Source organism: Numenius arquata, chromosome 16, assembly GCF_964106895.1.
Source record: "Numenius arquata chromosome 16, bNumArq3.hap1.1, whole genome shotgun sequence".
NCBI classification, from domain to species: domain Eukaryota; kingdom Metazoa; phylum Chordata; class Aves; order Charadriiformes; family Scolopacidae; genus Numenius; species Numenius arquata.
The window spans coordinates 16,582,910-16,606,205 of NC_133591.1; the positions used below are offsets into that span (position 1 = coordinate 16,582,910).

Consider the following 23,296-nt stretch of genomic DNA (forward strand, 5'->3'; position numbering starts at 1 on the left):
ACCATTTTCCTTTTTTGCCCCCAGTTAGAGATTCCTCTGAAATCCATCAACATCCCCATTGTGTTTCTAAGGCTTTTTATAAAAACCTTGATTAAAAACCCCAAATGTGGACTTTTTTTTTCCACTTTGTCCACACACAAAGAACAGATGCCGGTCCTCTTGCTCCTGTCGGTAACTATACTCCTGGCAGGTCCCTGCTGCAAGCCCAGAGGTGTAACTTAGTGTAAAGTCAAAACACCTCAACATCAACCTGTGGTTCTACACCAGTGTTTCAGGACTCAGCAGGACAAGGAACCTTTATGTTGAAGGAGAAAGGATAGGATAGTTTGCAATGCAAACAAATAACAGTGTTTGCTTTCTGTTTGCTGCTTCTAGTGCTGAATATATGCGCTCTCTTTCATCACAGAACCTACTGGGAGCCTTGTCCAGGGACCATTCAGTAGCAGTGGACGTTTCGGCCAGGACCCTTATGATCTTCCGAAAACCAGCTGCATTTCGTGTCATTATGACTGGCTACCAGTTCGAGATAGCCCCACATCCTCTATGAAGGAGGTCACCAGCGAATGACCCCAAAAGCTGATGTGGGAGCACAGTGGGACTTTCAAGGGGCAAAATGTCATGGTTGGGCTCCTTCCTCTAGTTCACCATCATGTTTGGCTCCTAATCTGTCCAGCAGACAATTGCTGCACATTAAACAGAATCTCAACAGGAGGTTTGTATTGTGTGTACAAGTGACAGAGGGACAAACGCCACACTCTGGGGATCGTGATCATTCATTTTTTCATGGCAGTAACTTTTATAGAAACAGGTATGCAACACATTTATACTGTAATATGCTGGCTTAAAAATACTAGTTTGCAGGTCAGTTTTGATAACATCCCATTTCAGCGACTTTAAATATAGACTTCACATTTGTCATGTTCCGGAGTAGAAATACTCCCAGGACAGTCTGAGACAAAGAATTGCCACTCTTGTGACAGCATTGATATACTCTAAGAAAAGCACAACCAGTTGCCTTTGGAATTCCAAGTGCAACAGAGGATCAACTGGAAGAAAAACTGGAAAAAAACTTTTGGAGTTTTTTTTTAAAAGGAACCCCAGAGCTGAAACGGAAATACAATTTGGTTTTATTTGTTGTCACTGAAGTGGTGATAAATGAGAGCTCTGCATCCAAAGACATCATTGTGGATGTGCCTGAGCCTGAGAATGTATATGCCTTTATGAAGCGCCCTGTACGGTCTTGGCTCTTGCTGGCCATGGGCGTGGGCAGTTTTCCAGTTCCCTGGGCATTTCCTGTATGTACTTGGAATAAATAATTTGATTGTCTTTGGATTTTGCAAATACAGAAATTAGCTACAAGAGTTCAAAAGCCAGTTACCATTTAATCCCTCCGTAAGACAAAGTCTTGATTTGGTTTGTGTGATAGATAACATGTAGAGCTACTGATATATGTACGTGTTTTGTACTGTGTGAAACAGACCTTGAAATAAACCCTTTCTTTTCCGAAGCCATGAATAGCAAATGCTGTATTTAGCAAGCGTGAGGTCTGTGTAAAATTTGGAGACCACTAGGTAAATTAAGCTTCATAATATAAACAGTTCTGTTTCATATGAAAAGTGAAGAGCTGAATAAATTATATTTGCTTGAAAATTTCCAGTGTGTCACATATCCTCAAGCGATATAATCAGCCAAATATTCATGAAAACAGATGAGTTTCTGATCATTTTGCCTGTTGTGTATGTTCTAAATATACGTCTTGCCAAAGTCTTCCTTTCTGTATGTGGGTAAAACTCCTGCTGTGTAGTCAGCATAAATAATGTCTGCATCTATCTGAGCCGCGTTTGCAATACATATAGGTCAAGTAAATGACTTGTGAGTTTACTTCAGTGAACGGTCATTGATAGACACTCAGAAAACAGATTGTCTGCAGGGGTGATACATTCTTGTGAAATGATGGCCGTGTATCATTCTAGGGGAAAAACCCACAGGGGTCTCGCATTAGCAATCCTGCTGTCTCCCGTATGGCGAGGGGGGGCTTGCTGTGGAGCACACACTGCTGTCGATTAAGGGAGAACCCCGACTTGATCCTCATGACTGTCCCATAGCGCGTTTGTAGATCCCAGTATGCTCTTCGGAGAACTTTTCAGTTCAGAACCGTTTCAGAACGTGCATACATTTTGTGATGGGGACTTAATGAGTAACGATAAAATAATTTTAGCAAACATCATCTACTCAGAGAATTGGCTTCACCATAGACGCAAATGGAAAGAGATGCCTTGCCTCTATATATTCACATTACAGTAGTGAGAAACACTGCATTGGAAATGGAGATATCTGTGCCCTAGCAACTTGTTTTCAGTTTAATAAAGTGAAAAATGCTGCACAAAGTTAATAGCTGATTTTAAAGTAAGTAACGAGTATAAACTTTAGGTTTGAATACTGTAGGCATATTCATTCTGGTCGTGTAGAAGCATAATGAACCTCAAGGCTTTTTATCAAAGACTTTTAATCACAGCACAATGCTACACCAAAAAAAAAGTCCTTATCTTGATCTTATCTTGATCTACCCAGAGAACTCCCGTTAATTTTAATTGGAGATGTGCATGCAGATTACAGGGGTAGGAAATTTCATTGCACTCATACTTTCTGCTGAGACAATCTGCAAAGTCAAGTTAATATTGAAGTTAGGATAAAACAAAACCAAAAGTGGGGAATGTGTTATTTAAAATATATTGGATTTTCCAAAAACTGTGTCTACAGTTTAATTTTTGTTAGATGTGTGTCCAAATAATCATCCTTATACTGAAGCTCTAAAGTCCAGACTGAAGATTACAGAGCTAATTTTGCCAGAAATGCTTTATATTAAAGACTGTATTGATAGTAGTGTAAATGACTGAAAACAAATCAGTGCGTGGTTATTAATTACTGTACAAAATATCTTGTCATTTGGTACACTCATACCAGCACTAAAGCACTGAACCCAACTCTTTTATCTTCGGCTTTTTATCCCACAAGACTTCACTTGGATATGATCGAACTGAAATGTACTTTTAAAGAAAACCTATCAAGTATGCCTGGCTTTTTTTCTTAGCTGTGACAAAAAAGTGTTTTGTTGTGAAAATATATCTATTTTCCAAAGATGATTGATATTCATCATTCTGCCCTTCAATACCCCTTATTTCACTTCACATACCTGCAGGTTAATTGAATAAAGTTTCTAACGTAGGATGGGAAAGAATTTGAAATTTTTTCCTTTGTTTTTCATTTGCTTAGGACGGATCTTGAAATAACATGGGAAATACAAAAAAAACCAGTGTCCTTGCCCATGCTGGACCACCAAGTAATGTATTTTATTTTCCGGCTTCTAGAAAGCAAGTAGTATATGAGGTGCTTTGTGGAAAATCAAGGCTGATTTTGAACTGCTGAACTTTGATTGAAGTCTGTTCCTACAGGAATTAATTCTGTGAATGGGGCTGTCTTTCAAGCCAGTCTCTTGAAGGCTTAAAGCTTCAACCTTCAGAAAGATGGAAAGCTGAGTTGCCAAGAGTAAGGCATTTCCCCTTTTCAGTAGGAGAGCAGCCTCTGATTAACCATTAAAAAGCCAGTGACCAAAGTACAAACACGGCATAAAAATGGGCTTTTTGTGATTTGTAACATTTCCCTACTAAGATAAACCTAAAACTGTGGCAACAGAAGAAAATTGTTCTTTGCTATCTCAGTCTGATCAAAGATGAGAGATTTGGCATTAAAAACTAATCATAGAATAAGAAAAGCACAGAATGATTTGGATGGGAAGTAAAGGAGGACACGGGTGAGAGGCAGCCATGTCCTGCCTGTGCCCCCCTTCACCTTCCCCACCGTGGGAGGCTTCAGGGGAGCCCAGAGGGCTGGCCAGCAGTGCTGGGGTGTGGGGAGAGCCTGTGGGACTTTGTCCTGCAGCCTCCCAGGGAAGCACAAGGGGTTAGCCAATGAACCCTCTTGCCGCGTGTGCCTGGAGATGACTCCTACAGCCAGAGCCACCTGTCAGGGCCCTGGGAAGACACGGCCGAGGCCTCGGTGACTGGTGTGAAACACCGATGCCGAGCACAACACAAGAGATGGGGCGAAGGATGGATGGATGGATGGATGGATGGATGGATGGATGGAGCGGGTAGTGGCACTGCAGTAACCCCAGACAGATGCCTTTGCTGTGGCCACTGGGGCTGTGGCTGCTGGGGTGAACATCAGGGTTGAGGATGGCCTGCTGCAACGTCCCTGAGCGATGGGTTCTGATGTCACTGAGAGACGGGCTGTGATGTCAGCTAGGGATGGATTGTGAACAGGTGCCCCTCACTGCTTATATGCAGGCACCGAGTCCCAGCCAGCCGGCTCGTGCCCACATTCCAGCTGAGCAAGTTGGTGAGGCTGGAGTGCTGAGCGAAGCCTTGGTGCCGGTGGTGTGCCTGGGGAGTTGCTTGTTGCAGCTCTCCATAGCTGACCCCAGAGCCACTGAAAAAGGATTTTCCCTGGCCCTGCCAGGTTCAGGCATCCGGGGCACCCAGGAGGCGCGCTCGCAGCGGCAGAGGTGAGCTGGGAGGGGAAACCTCCCCCTGGGACACTGGGACGGTTTCCTTCTTGAGGGACCCGGGCATTTCTTCCAGCCTTCCTCAGGGCCAGCCAACGATTGTGGCTTCTCTTCCTTGTCTAGGGTGACAGCGGCTGCTGCAGCGCCAGCAAGAGGGAGCAGCTCAACAGCCCCAGCTCCCCGCAGCCCACTGCAGAACGTGGAGACCACGGCCATGGAGCTGGAGGACTGCTGTCCCATCTGCCTGGACAGCTGGGAGGAGCCCAGCCACTTGATGCCCTGCCTCCACCGGTTCTGCTACCCGTGCATCCTGTGGTGGTCTCAGAGCAAGCCCGAGTGCCCCCTCTGCAAGAGGAGGATCTTCTCCATTGTGCGCTCGGTGCAGACGGATGATGACTTTGAGGAACATGTCGTCACGGCACCTGCGTCATCATCAGTCGTCATCCGCCAAGCAGGAGGAGCTCCTGGCCGTCCAGCTGCCCACAGCCCTGCAGCAAGAGATCGACAGCCTGTGGGGATAGTGCCCGGGGCTCCTCTGGGCGGCCTCCAGCCCAGCACCTGGGCTTCCCTTTTCTGGGAGAACCCAGCTCTCCTCCAGCCCCTTCGGAGCTGGATGCATCAGGAGCTGCGACAGATGTTTGGGAGCTGGCGCTCGTGGGCAGATGTGGTGGAGGACCTTGTTTTGCCTCTCCTGGTGCTTTTTGGGCTGGATGAAGATATGCTGGTACAGCTGCTGGGGGCCTGCCTCCAAAACCGCATGGCAGCATTTGTCCACTGCCTGATTGACACTGCCGTGCAACGGTGCAGCGGGGAGGCCCGCCGTCTGCTGGGCCTGAAGGATGGCCATGCTGCCGAGGAGCGGGAGGAGAGCCCCATGGCTGCCTCCAGCCCCACTGCCTCCTGAGGAGGGTCTCTTACAGCCGGCCCAGCCCCCTTCCACAGCATGGAAGGGGCCAACGTGGATGAGCTCCCCGGCACCTCCACAGCTGCCCCTCGTGCAGGTGACAGCAGCCCTCCCTCTGCCCCCGCTCCTGTCCCTGGGGATGAAGAGGAGCCCCAGGAGGCCGCGGCACATCCATCGACATCCAGCGGCGGCAGGGAATGCTCCCCTGGGGGGCCACAGCGTCCCCCAAAGAGAAGGGAGCCCTGAGGCCTCTTCTCCGGCCAAGAAGAGGCCACCCCACCGGCAGCACTAGAGGAACGCCCCAGGCACTGCCAAAACCAGCGCTGGGCCGGCAGCTGGGGCATGTGCTGGCCCTCAAGGGCTCCCAGCCCTCCAAGTCGCATCATCAGGCTGCAAAAGAAAATTAAGGCCTTAAGACTGCAGAAAAAGTCCTAGTGTCACTAACCCTGCAGGTGGCATCCCCACCTGTGCTGCTTTCTGCCCCTTTTCCTAGGGCTATGCCCACCCTTTCCTGGGCAGTCAAACACTGGAACAGGCTTCCTGGAGCGATGCCCCAAGCCTGTCAATGCCTTAAAACGAGGCGTTTGGACAATGTCCTTAAGAATAGGCCTTAACTGCTGGTCAGCCCTCGAGTGGTCAGGCAGTTGGACTAGATGATCCTTGAAGGTCCCTTCCAACTGGAACTATATTCTGTTCTATTCTATTCTATTCTATTCTATTATTTTAATTTATTTATTTCCTGTACGTGGCAGCGCTGTATGAAAAGAACTGGAAATACTATATGGGCAAAGCAGAGACCAGCCAGCTCTGCTGTGATACACCCATGGTACCTGCCTTACAGTCATTGCCTTTCAAATCCTTTAATCCTCTCTATTAATACATCTAAGTTCTAAGAGAAAATGTAGGAGGAACTACACATTTTAAAAGCAAAGAAGAGAAAGATATTCTGCCAGAGATAAAGTTGCTTTTCTGGGTTCAGTGGGGCTTCACCCCATACAGGAAACAGGCCTTACGGGTTTCAGCAAGGACACTGCCCCATCAGACAGCAGACAACCTCTTAATCCATTCAAATGGATAGTTACTAATAAAATAGACTGTCAGTTAAGATTGCTGATGGCTGAGTAAGTCAAAGGTATCTTTAGATGACAGAAAATGAAAATAAACAATTTCTCAATATTCTGTGTGAAACGAGTATCAAAAAGTATAAAGGACACTTTCTCTTGCTGCCTGTCACTGATGAGTTTGGATGAATCCATGTTCCATATATCAGCAAGCTATTAGCTCCCTAGACGGCATCTTGGTCAACTCCCTAATTGTGCCATTTCTTTTCCAGAAATCCATTTATTCAAACTCTCTTTACACTCTTTGTTTTCCACGAACTCGACGTTTTAATTCCAACCATAATAAGAAAGTTTTTCTGTCCCCTTGGAGCAAGAGAGTTTTGACTGATATTTGCCCCGGATTAGGCCTGACAGACTTTTTTCTACTGAGCAGGTGCCCGTGTGGTAAATGTATGTTCTGGTTGGTCAGTTTGGACTCAGGATGCTCCAGCCTCTTAACTGCCCGTGTGATGAAACTGCTCTTTGAATAAGAAGCAACGCCTTTTTAGCTGATAACATCCTGTGATTTCAAAAGTGCCCAGTTTTCACCATCCAGGCTTTATATGTAACTTACATTTAGTATCATCTACAAGGTGTTATTGTATCCCTTTGGGGTTTTCAGTGAATGAACTCCACACAGTGACAAGTGGGAACAACTTGGAAGCACGATTTCAAGGTTTCTTTTGTTAGCCTGGAAGGAATCTTCAGGACCGATATTTCTCTGTTTTTTTTTTTTTTTTTTGAAGCGAGAGAAGCAGTTTTAGCACAGACAGAAACTTCCACAAAGCTTTATGGAAGATGACCCACGAGAAAGCGGTTTGAGACCATCCCTGAGACATCCGTTGGGAAAGCTATGAAGTAGGGTGGAAGACAAGACTTACGCAACCAGGAGCAGGCTCACAAGCCACTGGATCAGTGTGATGGAAAAATAGAATTCATGACACTGAAACAACCAAGTTTAGGAATTTACCTCTCACTGGTTCAGAAGAATGGCACGCACAGAGCTGCTAAAACGCGTGCAGTTGGTGATGCAGATCCCATTCCCAATGGCTAGATTAAGATACATCACACATGGACAGTGGGATCAAGGGCACCCTCAGCAAGTTTGCCAATGACACCAAGCTGTGGGGAGCGGTCAACACACTGGAGGGAAGGGACGCCATCCAGAGGGACCTGGACAGGCTGGAGAGGTGGGCCCGTGCAAACCTCATGGAGTTCAACAAGGCCCAGTGCAAGGTCCTGCAGGTGGGTCGGGGCAATCCCAGGCACAAATCCACGCTGGAGGGGGAATGGCTGGAGAGTACCCCTGAGGAGAAGGGCTTGGGGGTGTTGGTTGCTGAGGACAGGCTGAGAGAGTTGGGGGGGTTCAGCCTGGAGAAGAGAAGGCTCCGGGGAGACCTTAGAGCCCCTTCCAGTCCCTCAAGGGGCTCCAGGAAAGCTGGGGAGGGACTTTTGGTCAGGGAGGGGAGCCATAGGAGGAGGGGGAAGGGTTTGACACTGAAAGAGGGGAGATTGAGATGAGATGTGGGGAAGAAATTCTTTGCTGTGAGGGTGGTGAGAGCCTGGCCCAGGTTGCCCAGAGAAGCTGTGGCTGCCCCATCCCTGGAGGGGTTCAAGGCCAGGTTGGAGGGGGCTTGGAGCAACCTGGTCTGGTGGGAGGTGTCCCTGCCCAGGGCAGGGGGTGGCCCTGTGTGGTCTTTAGGGTCCCTTCCAACCCAAACCCTTCTGTGAGTCTATGATTCTATGATTAAAACAACACGCAGTTCCAAGTTGATGCTTGTTTTATTAGAATCTCATATAATGATTTCTAAATGTAACATTCCCAATTTATGACACTCAAGGATCAAGATCTCAAAGCTTGTTGCTCTTTTTGCAAAAACTCTAGGTTTTGAAGAAAAAGACATTCTAACCCAATGTCTTCAGTACATTAATGTGAAAATGTACACAAAGTAGAATTTCATTTGAAGCACTGAACAGCTGAGACAAGCAATGTGAAAAGCTGAATTACACAAGAAACAATACCACCCGACATCCGTGCTACCAGGTTACCTTTCCACAACAATCAGTACTTCCAGGTCAGTTCTTTCCACCAAAAAGGTGCTGTAGTGGCGAACAGATCATGCTGGGGAAACAACAACAGAAAGAGCACATTATACTTCAAATGTTTCTCTGAGAGTTCACGGTCATTTATGTCCACCAGAAAGACACAACCCCAGTGCAAAGTAATACAGAGGAAGACTGAAAAAATAGAGGAAATATAAAGAATAACTTGTGCCACGACGGTCTCGTTAAAGGCACTGGCACACATTATGATTAACAAGGAGTTTTAATTCTTCCAAAACTAACTCAAACCGACAGTCAAACCAACAGTCACTGCTGATGTTCAACGTGTGCTGCACAGGGAACAGAACGCTCCTGCGGGTACAGCTCCACAGCTTCAGAGCACTCCTTCGGGCAGCAGCGCCGAGCAACGCTCTGCACAGCTACTTTAATTAGAGTTTCGAAGGGTGTCTTTGGCAGTCAAGGTTACCAAGGCCACAGTTGCTGAGTTGCCAAATAAAGGTCCTGCTTACCTGGACAGGACTGAAGGTCCATCCCGGGAAGGCCCCGTTAGAAGGGGAGCGTTGAAGCCCTTTAGAAATGGGGCCAGAGGTGACACTCCTCAGCTGATAAAAGCCCCACTGGATGGGGGCTGGGACTGGGATCAGGAACCCTCCCGTGGGGAGGTTTTTTCCCAAAGGCAATTCACAAGAGGAGCATTTATTGGGAACGTTGCCCCTTACCACAGGACATCCCTGAAGGTTCCTTTGCCCTGGGAGACTTTGGTTTAACCACAGAAAAGAGGTGGCCGTTTTTCAAGCTCATGTAGAATCACCTGAACTGCCAGAACCAGACACAGGCTCCCACACAGGCTCGCACACAGCCATGCCTGCATCTGCTCAAAGCTGCAGGGTCAGTACCTTCTCCAGAACTTTGAGACACCTCTTCCTTCGGACTCTGTGCTTCCTTTGTTCACCGTTGGGTCCCTTCGCTGCAGTAGCTGCGTTGCACCCTCAGCCTGGGCGGTTGCTGGTTTCTGTTCAAGGTCAGATTCCCCAGGACCCCCTATAAGGAACAGAAGAACAAAACCACAAGCTGGCTCTCTCCACACTCCCTGCGTACCGACGGCAGACCTCGATGCTGAGAGGGGGGGCCAGGCTCCGAGGGCCATGACCCTGGGAGGTGTTACCGCCATCCCCATGCAGACTGGTTTGGAGGTGGGCTCCCATCTCAGCCTCGCTCCGTGGGCGAGAACGTGTTACGCGGAAAAGAGTCTCAGCCAAAGTCATTGCTGACCTACCACTTTACGGTGGTTCTAATGCCTAATCTCACATGCTGGAAAATACCAAACACAATTTTAAAAGGAAAACTAACACCGACGTCATCCTTACAGCTTTGGAGGCGATAGGACCAATTTGAATGGAACGAGACAGGAATTCCTTACTTACAGAAACTCTCTTGCTTACAGCCCACGCTAAGGGATGCTGGACTAAACTCATGCTCCTTTTCTTTGGAGGAATTCTGAAAGGAAAAGGAAACCAAGAACCGTCACACCGTGTAAAATTCTGTTGCGCAGGAGATTTTTCCTTGTTTGCTTGCTTTAAGAACTAAAAGGCAAGGTCTACTCTCTTGTTCTGTGATTTTCATTTCTTTTCCCGCTACTAGGAGGACTTTCTTCACCAATCGATTTCTACCTCGCCCTCCTCAGGACATTCCCAAGCCCAAAATAAAGCTGCAATTCATTGAGTAGACTTTAACATAGCAGATAGTGAAAGAACAGCAGCAGCTATGCCATAGACAGAGATTTTAACAAAACACACAGAGGTGCTGCGGGAAATGACAGCCACTGGGCAATACAGGCCCCTAAACATCAGGCCTGCTAAGGCACGGGCACAGGAAATGGAGTAAGTGGGAAGGGACAAAAGTGAAAAGTGCCAGAAGCAAGAGGTGAGCCAGGGATACCCATGAGGAACGCTATCAGCAATACAAAGGACCACAAACAACAAAATCGGCGTGTAAGCTTTGAGAGAGAATAAACCAACTTTGTCATAGAGAGAAGATAAGAGAAGAACTGATCCACTCCCTGATGGTGTTTCTCTTACACTAAGCTCAGGTTCACGCAAAATTCCGGACTGTAGATGGCCCGAGATCTTTGCAGTTTAGTCTCAGAGCATTAACTAAGTTAGGAAAATTATCTGCAGTGACAGTCTGAGCGTCTCTCAGTTCTCTTTTCTCTTTCTTTGGCCGCTCCTGGTGCCCTCGGTAAGTGGGAAGCTGTGTAGGCTCCACACCGCTCATCCTGACCAGACAACCTGCTGTCCAGATCACAGGCCGAGAAGGTGTTTGGATGGAGCTGAAAATGCAATCTACTTAACAGCCGTGTGACTGCGGCACTTCCACGCTCCTCCTTCTGGATTGAGTGACCACGTTGTAATGTCAGTCCTATGGGTACTAAGTAGACAGATTTCCTTCATGTTTAACGAGACCCTTCCCTTTTTGAGATGCCTTCTAAAACACCAGGCGGATCTGGATCCAAAGTCATACGCTGCTGATAAAGTGAACAAGAGCCCTAGAGGAATGATCAGAAGAATCCTGAGGAAGCACAGGAGCTGTGCATATGGTTTTTCCTAAACATAATCTTTCTTCTGATCCTGAAAACTAAAAGAAAGCAAATGGAAAGCACACCAAATGGAAAGCATGTCACAGAAGCACCTGGCTCTAATCTCCTAAAAAAAACGCATGTAAGGGAAGGGTCATCTGCCCATGATTTCAGGTGGCACTCGTGATACCTGCTCTGGTATTCATAAACACAACAGTTTGTGTCTGGACATCCCTCTCAGCGTAACAGTGCCCTGACTAGTGCAAATTTCAGGTACAAGTCAAGGTGGCACAAGCATCTGTTCTGGAGAAGGTTCTTCTCACCTTAATTGGTATTTGCTGAGCTGACGAGTCATTCTTCATAGTTCCATAGTTTACCTGGAAAGAGCTCAGGATGTCCTCCCACATTAGTTTACCTGATAAAAAACCCTCTTCTGAAAGGAAGTTTTGGGCTTACAACAAAGTGAGGGCCGTTTCAATACAGGAGTTTATCTGGGCAGGCTGAAGGTAACCATGCAACTAGTAGCACCTGAAATCGCAGGCCATTGTATCTGCAGTGAATCCCTGCAGATCAATTATGCTGCGGTTGGACCTTTGGAACCAGATCTCCAGGAGCAAGCAGGCAGTACGGCTTGGCCACCTGAGATTTCAAGCAAGCCCACACATGGCATTTGCGTAAAGGCTCAGCCAGTTGTGGAGAGGTCCAGAAGGTTCCTGAAATGGGGGCAGTATGTCATCATGCAGAAACACGCAGAAATCCAGGTTATCTGATGCAACTGTTCACCTCCCAAGGAACAGGGGGAGAAGAAGTTGTTCCTTATATACCACCAGGAAACTTCCTTTGTGGACAAACCCAAGAGGAATGAGTTTGCCTTCTCGTAAAATCCTCTCTCTGAAGAGCTGGAGCAGGAAAAAGGCCAGGAAGGTGAGACTGTGGCAGGGATTTGAACTAAATTAGAATGGGCATCAGTGTCCAGAAAACGGATGAAACACACTGGGACATTTGGGAGGATGGGCAACAGCCAGGAGCAGGAGAACAGGGGTGTCAGTGAAGACCCCGTTTCCCAAAGGCTGTGCCCAACAGCAGCTCTGTCAGAGCAGCCTTTAGCTGTGAGCTAAAAGAGAAAGAATCTTTCCCTCCTGACAAGGTCTCTGGAGAACAATGGGTTTAGAAAGCAAGTGACAATCCCTCTGGAACAATCCTGTTGTAAATCTGCCTTCCGATGCCACAGTGAGAAGAGGCTGTTTCAAGAAGAGGGAGATGCTGCAAGGCCATCAGCACCAAGAAAGGACACTGGTGGGGAGTGGCAAATACTCACGCTGGAGCCAATGCCAAGGTGTCAGCAGCCACCGTTGGCCCTCCAGGGAGTTCTGCACAAATGGGCATGGGAGGGAAAAGAGGACTGGAGTCTTGAAGACAAGGCAGGGCATCCTTCGGGTTCATCTCCAGGAGTCTGAGCTCACCCCTACAGCTCAGAGCTCAACAGTCAGAAAAGCTCGTGTCGTCTCCCAGGAAAATTCATCCCTTGGCTAAGTCAGGAATCACAAATGCCTCCATGCAGGCGATGCAGGTGATAAGGAGAAAAAACCTACATGAAGGCATTTTTATCCTTGCCGCTTTAAGAATTTAGGACTAAACAGATACTGTTATCTCTTTCTGAATATTCTGTAGCTTACCATTTCACATCCATGCTTTGCTTTACTCATATGGTGAACACAGTCGGTTCCGGTTCTAAAAAGAGGTCAGAGAAGGAAGAACTGAGTTTACAAGAAGTCACAAAAAGGAAGCAATCTCGTAAATGGCTACTCCGAGTATTTTATTAGAAATCAGGGTTTTAGTACCTCTAGCCAACAACATAGATACTCTTAATCTATATTTGTTCTCATGCTTTAAAGTCTCATTTCAAAAACAAAAATAGGCACTCATTCCAGTATCAGGCTTTCTGCTTTTCTAGTAAAACCAATAAGCAGTTAAAGAGGAGAAAAAAAGCATTACATGACCTGGAAAGGGGGATGGGCAGCAAACTGAGAAAGCTGCAAATCCTATAAGGTTACTGACACAAAGAGAAGGGCAGGGCGCAAAGAACCACAGAAAGATCTTACAAGACTCGGTCACGGAGCAATAACATGGCAGAGGAAACTCTGTACAGAGAGGTACAAAGTGACCCACGTGGGGAAAACCAACCCTGATTTGCACACACAATTGTCCTGATCGGTGTCACTGGGGAGGGACACCTGGAGATTTGGAGAGCTCAGCTCTCAATAGTACCCCAAGAAAACACGAATCCAAATGCCCCGTGAGGAGCTGTGAGCAAAACAGCTTGTCCAAACAGAAAAAAAGATCAAGAGGTGATGACTGCCAAACTGGATCATGAAAGAGCCTTTTATGGCCTTATATTTTAGGCATCTACAACCCATGTCTTGGCAAAAACAGATTAGAAAGCATTCTGGATCCTGGTCTCATTCTTCACCCATTTCCACGAGTTTTATTGTGACTAGAAACTGATGGGGGAGACGGAAATTAAGGACTACATTTATATGAGCAGAAAAAGGCTTCAGGCTTCTCCCGTTCTAATCTCTGCATGAAATACACTTGGGGAGTGGGAAGAATCTAAGGCACCAAAGGAGATGATTTGACATGGTCTGTCCATCGCCATGGAAGGGGGAAGGTGATCATCCGATCACACCACCGGATCTGGGACTCTCTGCCAGATACCTGTGAATGTTAAGTACAGACACAAATTGTCTTTTTTTAAAGCTACACTCCAGCTACACTATAACTAACGATGGGCCTGCCTCTGGAAGGTGATCGAGAACTCAGCCTGAAGTCAGCCAGCATGAGCCGGCATTGCGCCCTCGTGCTGAGGGCGGCCAACAAGCCCCTGGGGTGCATTAGGAAGAGTTTCGCCAGCAGCTCGAGGGAGGTGATCCTTCCCCTCTGCTCAGGCTCCTTCCCCTCTGTGGGCTCCGTCCAGACAGGGCTCCCCAGGACAAGACGGGTACTCAGTGGGGTGAGCCCAGCAACGGGCAACAAAGATGCTGAAGGGACAGGAGCGCTTTTCATATGTGGAGACGTTGGAAGAGCTGGGATTGTTCAGCCTGGAGAAGGCTCAGAGGGGATCTCATCAACATATACCAGATGGGAGGGAAGAAAGAAGAAGGAGACAGGCTCTCTTCAACAGCGCCTTCTGGCAGGACAAGAGGCAAAGGGCACAAATTGCAAAACATGAAATGAAATCTGAACACAAGAAAAAACTTTCTGACTGCAACTGTGGTCAAGAACGGCAACCAGAAACGGCCTACAGAAATTGTGGCATCTCCACCCTTGGAGTCCACCTGAAGGGACACATCCTGGGCAACGTGCTCTGTGTGCAACCCCTCCCCATCAAGCAGGAGGGGTTGGACTCAATGATCTCAAAGGTCCCATCCTACCGCAGTGATTCTGTGAAATGCCCAGAGAGGGACCTCAGCCTCAAGCGGTGAGGCAGCATTCACCAGCCGACCCAGAGGAACAGACTGGCCTTCAGCTGGAAAACTGCTCCCAGTTCTTCCCTCCCACCCCCAGCTCAGGTGCGTGAGCCAGTGCCCTGCTTTGTCACCCTGCTGAGGTCTCACCCCACTGTGATTCTACAGAGAACGTGAACACAAAGGAGATCAATAGGGAGACCCCTAGTTAACGGCACAGGAGCCTGAAAGCACGGGACAACTTTCTCCAAACACGGGCAATGCTGCTTAGGTCCTGTCACCTATGGAAGAGAAGGAAGAAGACAAATGGGGCAAGGGATCACCCAGGCATGAAACCGGAGGAAGGTACAAGAGACATTAAAAATTCTGGTATGTGCCCTAGAAGTCTATTTTGTAGCCAACTGACCTGTCCGTACCCAACCGCGGGCATGAGGTCTCTGCTCCGACTTCCACTCTTCTCCTCTTCACCTTTTCTTCCACTGCAGGACTTTCTGATGCTTCATTGCTTCTCTTGACCTTCAAAACATTGCAAACTTGGTATTGATAGCATTTGATTTTGACTTTTCTAGTTTAAAAAAAAAATCCAGAGTTAATATACATTCCTATTTTGCAAAATTGGTCATGTTTATACAATAAAGACCAAAAAAACGCTTCTGCCTTATTCAAACAGAAGATGAGCACTGAGGCCATCCAGAGAATTATGCTCAACAGTTCTCAACAAGAAATACTGCTTGCCAGAACACACTGTTTGCTCCACCTTCAGAGGAGGGCCGAGGAATGCCATTAGCAGGAATGTAATGCTAGCAGAGAGAGCAGGAGTTTCTTTTGGGGAATTTGCACAGGACATATTCACTAATTCACTCCATTTTTAGACACTCGGATCAAAACCAAACCTACCCGGAGCTCTCATTAAACAAAAACTTTCCAAAGAAGCTTAACTTTGTTGTTTACGACACAGCACCAAGGAAACTACTTAATGATTCAGCCATATTGACCTCCTCCTACAGACTCTCACAGTGAAGAAACCATTTGACAGCTCGGCTCAGAGTTGTAGAAAACACATTTCACTGCAGCCACCAGGGCCCTCGGCTCCTCAGGCAGGACTTCATTCAAAGGCTGATGGAACCAACAGGATGATTTCTCCCAGCTTGGATGGTTACAGGTGAGAATTCAGTGCCACCTCACAATGCCTGACTGACACCCAGAAAAAGGAGAACCAGAGCATTGCCTGGATCTCTATTCTGCTTCTCCACACTATTTAGAATATAACTTTAAAAAAAAAAAAAAACCACCAAAAAAACCCAAACAAAAAACACATAAAAAACTTACAAGTCCATCACTGCCCTTGTTTACTTCTTTACCTGTAACAGAAGTATTATAAAATTTGGTGAATATTTGGTGACTGGACTTTCTTTAACCAACTTAAAAGTACATTTTTGCATTGCACCTCACTTTTGGCAAACAAGATAAACTCCTCAGAAACCATGCTGGACTTGCATATGATATATTGACACTGAAAAACTGCAAACGCAGCTCTTTCACAATTAGAATTCCTGGCTGGGAATACCCCATGTCAATGGGATGGGGACAGTTGCTTTTCTTGAAGAATTAAAGGAGTCTTCAGAAGAGAAGAAGGAATGAAGAACTGTTGGCATCACTGTATTTTAGGCACCAGAGGGAAGACACAAGGACAGCCTGAGCATGGACTCCCCAGAATATTGGCCAGCCAACCTCTGGTGCATGGCATCCATACGTATCTTCCTGAAGGAAAATCCCTGCCAACAGAAACTAGAAACACCAGTGCCTGAAAGTAATAGCACATTATGCTGTGCATAATTTTAGAACAGAAATGTACAACCGTTGCAGAGTGCGATTCAATACTGGAGCAAGGTGTACAGGGAAGTGACTGAATTCTCCACCTTTAGGAATTTTTACATCCAAAGATGGTATCTTTGACAGGGGCTGCTACACGCGAGCAAATGGGGGAGACCAAGGAATGACCGCTTCTCCATTTTACAAAGGAGACCACAATATCTGCACTAAGCAGTCACAAGAAAAACCAGCAGCTTTTCACAGGGACCAATAATCAGAACAGGAAACAGTAAGAATAACACTCGGTTTTCACAACAGAGGAGGTTAAATGTGGTGTCCCACAGAGGTCTCAGCTGGGGCCTGAGGCTGCTCAGGGAATTCACCGAAAACCTGGAAAACGAGACACTAGTGAGGCGACAACATTTGCTAATCATTATTACCATTATGACTATCATTATTTAGAAAAAAAAAATGCATTCTTTCTTTAGGACAACAGAAACAAAGAGCGTGAAGTTCAATGTCAACAAACGTGGTCAAGCACAAGGAAGAAAAACATGCAGCCCATACACACGTACTGGCTCCAGCCCAGCTACTGGCATTACAGAACAAAGGCTGGGAGCTGCTGGGCACAGCTTCATAAAAATACTAGCTGAAGAGTCAGCAGGGGTAGAAAAGGCAGAGAGATTCGGGAAATTTTAGAAGGGCAATACAGGACAAAAGAGAACACGCTGTTCTGCTCTATCTCAAATCCACAGCACAGCCACGCTGCACACAGGTTTGCTCCCTCCAACTCAAAGACACGGTAGATGAAAGGAAAGGGAAAAGCAAGACACAGATGACAGATGTTTCCAGAAATTATCCAAACATAACCATAGTGACTTACCACAAGATAAGTTCTGCTGGAATGAGTTGAGTTCTAGATACATAGTGCAAATGTAGGGATAAGGCACAAGATGGACATTCTCATGTTTGAATCTCATCTTCGATACCCTCTCCCATTTACTCCAATCTGAGAACGATGCTAAGGCTTAAGAACACAGCACTAACGTTTCAAAGGAGCAGGCGCCCTGACAATGTCTTCTGGTAAGGCTTCACAAGTCACACCACCTGGCATGTGCGTGTAAGGCAGCACATACAATCCATCAGTAAGAACCGTATGAAAAACCACTAGTGACACATTACAAGAAACACTCATCCCGGTGACCCTCTCCCAGAGCTCCCACTCACCCACAGCTTGTGAGTAACTAAGAGTTATGCCCCAGCAAGGAGCCTGACACACAGGCTGCAGGACAACTCATCACACCAGGCCTCTGAGCTCGCAGTTCTCACCAGGGCCCAGTGCTGGCCAAGCACGGGGATGGATTTTCGAGTTCTAGAAATACAAGTCCATGAATCAAACTCTCCTCAAGCACGCAGGCAAAACTGGCTGAGCTTTAGTGAAGCAAACCAACAAGCCCAACATTTGTTTTGGTGCTTCCCGTCTGACGATGCTCTCGGCCACCTTCTCTTCCTGGCAGGAACAGGAGTAAGTTGCTCTCATCACCTTCTGACAGAGAAAGAGGATGACCTCGTTCTTGCCTGCTTTTATAAAGTGTGGCAATGGGGCCATCTTCCAGGACTGGAAGGGAATGCCTTGGAGGAGGAAACACCCAGATGTTCATTACTCCTGGGCACCCAGAACCACGGGAGGGGATACCAAAGGGCCTGATCTGATTCCCAAATTGACACCCCTTAGGACCGAAAAGGCGTCTCATTCAACCAACTTACTTTTCTCTTCAACAAGAGCCTCATGACAGTAACTTCTTTTGAACCCTTTACAGCAACTACGATATTTAATCCTAACGTACCTTATGAGAAAACTACTGCCGTCTTCTCGACTTGTGGCCAACGTTGCTGAGACTGCAAAGAGCATTTGACATTTTATCAGCCTTTTCAAGAAATGCACGAGCTTTGCTTGCAATCACATTAGGTGGGATTCCTGTCCCTTTAGATACACGTGTTCATTTTCTGTGGCTAAATCTGATTCGGAACACAGAGGCACTCAGCTCAAAACACTGCAAAACTCTCTTTTCACATCAGTTCTCAAGTGAAGGCAACACCTGAGGAGGATCTTCAGCTGACGTAAAACTGCAAAGTGCAAAGGCTTCACACTCCAGCTAAAGATCTGCACACTACCAGGCACGAATGTTGAATTAAGCAATGCCCTTTGTCTTGCAATTCTCTTTTACAGGTAGGAAAGACAGGATACACGGGAAAATGGTGAAGTGGTCTGTAGAAAATGGATGTAAGTCATCAAGATTTCCAAGGATTACTCGAATCGCTTCCTGGAGAGGCCAGAGAAAGAAACAAAGGAAGAGTATTAGCAATATAGCCACAATTCGACTGTGAAGTACAGTTTCAAGGCGTGGGGAAAATTTAAAATTACTTTACAGTTTGCACGACTCGTGGAAGAGCAGGTTCTAGATATTTTGCTTTTCCTCCTCCCCTTCTTCTCCGCACTCCCTCCCATCACCCAGAGTGCGCTGCACTCACAGACTCACAGACATTGAAGTGAATTAGTATCTTAATCTTGAAGTAACACAGAAGCATCACTATGAAGAGGGAAAGTGTGCTTTGAAATTTAAGAAGTTTTACACTTAAGAAGTCTCCTTTTTGCCAGCAAAACACAGGTAGCATTGACCTGCTTCGAAAATAAACATATTCCTCTTTTTCTGCATATTGACTCAATTCAGTTACAAGGGAACTGCAATTCGGCCCCAACTCACTCCTGCTTTACAAATGGGAAACTTTTTCTAGTAATACCTTTCAATATTTTCAAAAGTGAAAAAGAAAAAAAATTAAATTATAATTTTTTGTATCAATTAAAGTCAGCACATTTTCTTCAATAATATTTATAATGCTATTACTGTACGCTGAAGATTTTTCTTAAAATTAAGTAAGGAAGCATTCTTAAGCAGGCAGTATATTTGTCTCATTTCCTCAGGAATGGCAGGGACTTTCGTCTGTCTCAGGAAGAAGATGACACCAACAGGGCTCATCAGTGGTCACCAAGTACTGGCATCATTCAAAGCACGTCCACTGGTTCCAGTGGCTCCTCAGTTGGGAGGGAAGCATGTGCAATCGAGCGGTAGATGAGCTGCTGCCAGGCTCGCTCACCAGCAGCACCGCAGCTCCTGAACCAACAGGAGGGAGTGACAGCTCGTCTGGCCTGAGAAGCTAAAAGCACTGGCCAGGTCTGGGGCTGAGAGCCGAACCGTGGGAAAGTGCTGCTGCAGGATGAACCTGAGCAGGAATTGGAAAGGAACGGGGTGCAACCAGCTCGACAAATAGGCAGCTCCATGGGTCCAATTTTAACAGTCAGTAGCTTCTTTGAAATACTTCAAATAAAAACCTTACTTTTCTACATTAATGCTGCCTGTTGATGGCATTTTTCATTTATGTCATTTTTTTCACCCTCGTACTCTCCAGAGAAGTTCCCCATTACTCTCACTTGAAACGCTGCATTTGACAAAATGTCCTCAGTCCCATAACAAACATAAGACTTGCTTAGCTCAACATTCAGAGAAGGTCCCAGGGACCTGCTCCCTCTCCTACCTCTAGCTCCTGGACAGCACTGTCGGTGGTGTTGAGATCAGGAGCGCTGTGAAACAAACAGAGAGAGCTCATCCCAGCCCAGTCAAAGAGCAACGGAGCGACAGTCCTTGTAAAGAGTTTAAACACCTACAATTCCCATTGCACAGAGAAAATACTTTGCAGACAGATGAACTCCCAATTTATTGCTTGTAAAAGATATCCATTATTCCACGAGGACTGTTTCTCTTTGGTTTTCTGCCCCTTTATATTTTGTGTGAGGAGATCAGATCTTTTCAGTCCATCCTCAGTAACCTTTAGGACAGGGTTGTTGACCAGGTGCCCTCAAACCAGTACCTGTCTTCCAGCCTATGGCGATGCCATTCCACTCAAGGGCCTACAAGAAGGAACCAGCAGGACACGTCTCTTAATCCCCTCCACGGTGCAAACCTGCCGAGGAACGGGCCTTCACAGCACTGGAGCTAAGCCCTGTGATGCTGGGAGCTGTGTATTGCCTGCAGCAAACTCTGCACGTCTTTTGTAAGCTGGCTTCTCCAACTTGTTTGCTGCAAGGTATCGGCCAACAACAAAATGCAGAGGGAGAGAGAAGGCCTTAAGGAAAATCCAAATCCATCAAAAAGCAAACAAATCACATAACTGTTACTTGGAAATAAGTAAATACAGTGGAGCGTAAGGAATTATGGCATGCGAGTATTCTCTGGTATATGCCCCGGGAGGCAGCCATTCTCACATCCTCCACATTCAGGGTCCCCAGCCAGAACTCCAGCAGAGACGAGAACTTGCCTTCCTCTTCGGAAAGGCTCTCTCCTTGCTTGATAAAGAGCAAGTCAATGACAGGAATTACACAGCACAGCACGACAGACATCACCCACCCAAGAATTAGGCTGTGGTCACGAAGTCTTCAGCAATCAGCAGGGAAACACAATTCAGGAGGGGACATTGCCACGGCGATGAGGAGACGAGGGTGGAAAGAATGGAAGAAAGCAAGGCACCACCCAGGGTCTCACGCCAAGGGTGTCAGACCTGCTCTCTGACTGCCGGGGACTCGTCGGTTGGGGGGAGTGTGAGGGGGTGGGGAGGAGGGAGGGTTATTTTCTTTTAGGTCTGGAGTGTGGACATTTGTCTTCCCAAGTAACTCTTAGGTGTGACGGAGCCCGGCTTTCCTGGAGATTAAACACCCGCCTGCTGATGGGAAGCACCGAAGGACTTCCCGATTTCGTTTGTGCACACGGCTTTTGCTTTACTTATTAAACTGTCTTTATCTCAACCCACTTTATCCTTACTTCCACCCTTCTGATTCTCTCCCTCACCCCACTGCGGGACACTGAGCAAGTGGCCACGTGGGGCTTAGCTGTTGGCTGGGGTTAAACCGTAACAAAGGCTCTAGAGCTTCTCAAGTAAACACTTACAAAATCATAAAACGCTATCAGTAAAAACAGCCTCTCGTTCCACTGAAGCACAAAACCCAGACGTGGCAGTGACACAGGAGCATTTTATACAGCTCAAATTAGTCTCTCAGGCCAACGTTCAGCCTGTGCGAGTGCAGCAGCGACTTTTAAGCGACCGCTTTCATAGTTAGTGGAAGAAGGCAGGACAGAGGAGCCCCCAAACCTGAGTTTTGTGTCTCGTATTCACTCACTGCAACACGCAGCCATCGCACCCAGGCTGACTGTGCCTTTCCCACACTTACCTGCTGAAGTTGCCGTACCGGATTTTAAATTTGTACACAAGCCCGCCTGCATGAAGGAACCTTGTTTCAGGCAAGGGATAGGTAAATGGTTTCAGTGACATCTTTCCTCCTTCCTGGATGTAGCCTAGGGGAGCAGGAGAGTCAAAAGTCAACGACTAAAAGCCTTCACCAGATCTCACGCTGTCCTACCAGAAGAAAGGATGGTGAGCAGGGATTCCTCATCTGCAGGGAGAACAGGCCTCCCACCAGCCAGAAAATCGCGGATTCAGGTGCCATTTCCAATAAAGCAGAGCGGTTTTGAGCAGGATTCGAGGACAGACTTCCAGCCGACGGCCACCCGCCTCCAGCCACACTGCTCCGGCGATGTCCCCACCAACGTCCTCGAGGCCGACAAGGCCTCTCGCCCCGGGGGATGTCGACGAGGCCCCGGCAGGGCCGTGTGGCAGCCCAGGACCGACCCCGGCCCTCAGGGACCACCCGGCTGTGGCGTCCCCCGCAGCCCCCGCGGGTACAGCCCGGAGAAACGCCTCGCCCCGCCGCCCCCCCAGCGCCTGCGGCCCCCGCAGTCCCGGGGCGGAGGGAGAGCCCGGGGGCCGGCGCCGAGGGGAGATGCCGCCGCCTCCTCAGCCCCGCCGCCGGCCCCGAGGCCCCCGGGCAGCCCCGGCGCTGGCGACCGCCGGGAGGCCCCGGAAGCCCCCGCCGCGCCCGCCGCCCGACCTTACCTCAGGCGGGGCCGGGCCGGGAGAAGGCTGGAGCCGAGCCCGGCCGACGGGAGCCGGACGGGGCCCGGCCGAGCTCCTTTCGCCCCGGCTCCCCGCGGCCACCGGCGGCTCTGCCGCTGCTGCGCTTCAGAGGCAGCTGTCGTTGGGGGCTCGGAGTGCCCCAGGGGGTCCGGCAGGAGCCCACAGCCCCAGAGGAGTTGGCTTTTGCCTTGTGGCAGGGCTTGCCACTGCTGTCAAAGGGGACTGGACTCTGCCCGGGCCTCTCAAGTCAGCGTTAGCTCTGGTGCCTAATGACCATCCCTCGGTAGCTCATCCCTTTCTCTCCCAAATTTTTGACGTCAGGTTTGCCTTTTCTTGCTTTAGGCAGCTTTCACGCAAAGACTCCCAGAGATTTTTTCATTCTCCCGCTACACACACATACACACAGGGATTCCCGGGAGGGTCACAGAAACGCAACAGCAGCAGCCTTAGTCTCAGCTGGGGTCTTTAAGAGCAAACACCGTGTTCCGTAGCTGTCTGGAGCCTTTCTGGCAGCCGTGGGGTACTTCTCAAGCAGACACAGCTGGAAAGCTCTGACGAGCACTGACCCAGCCGAGCAGTGATCAAAAAGAAGCTACTTTTTATACGTGAAAGCCCGACAACGACATCTGTAGGAAAAACAAAATCCCAATTAGTTCTCTTGCGCCAACCGCAAAACCAGACTTTGGTATAAAAGGCTTCTGATTAACAAAATACAAACCTAAACACACAACCCAAGCAGGCACTGATCTGCCTCCTCAGGGCAGGACAGAATGTCCCTTTGCTCTGTAA

At 47.8% G+C, this 23,296-nt stretch overlaps 1 protein-coding gene across 1 annotated transcript; it reads right to left on the reverse strand.

The window, feature by feature from the left end:
* Positions 1-8,644: 8,644 nt before the first annotated feature.
* Positions 8,645-21,865, reverse strand: LOC141472611 (membrane-anchored junction protein-like). The gene is made up of 10 exons (XM_074159760.1): positions 21,765-21,865; positions 20,078-20,123; positions 18,732-18,807; positions 17,367-17,492; positions 16,001-16,032; positions 15,078-15,187; positions 12,884-12,938; positions 10,057-10,129; positions 9,529-9,673; positions 8,645-8,690 (listed from the first exon to the last, which is right to left on the reverse strand). The coding sequence occupies exons 1-10, from the start codon at positions 21,863-21,865 to the stop codon at positions 8,645-8,647; spliced, it is 810 nt and encodes a 269-aa protein (XP_074015861.1).
* Positions 21,866-23,296: the final 1,431 nt, after the last annotated feature.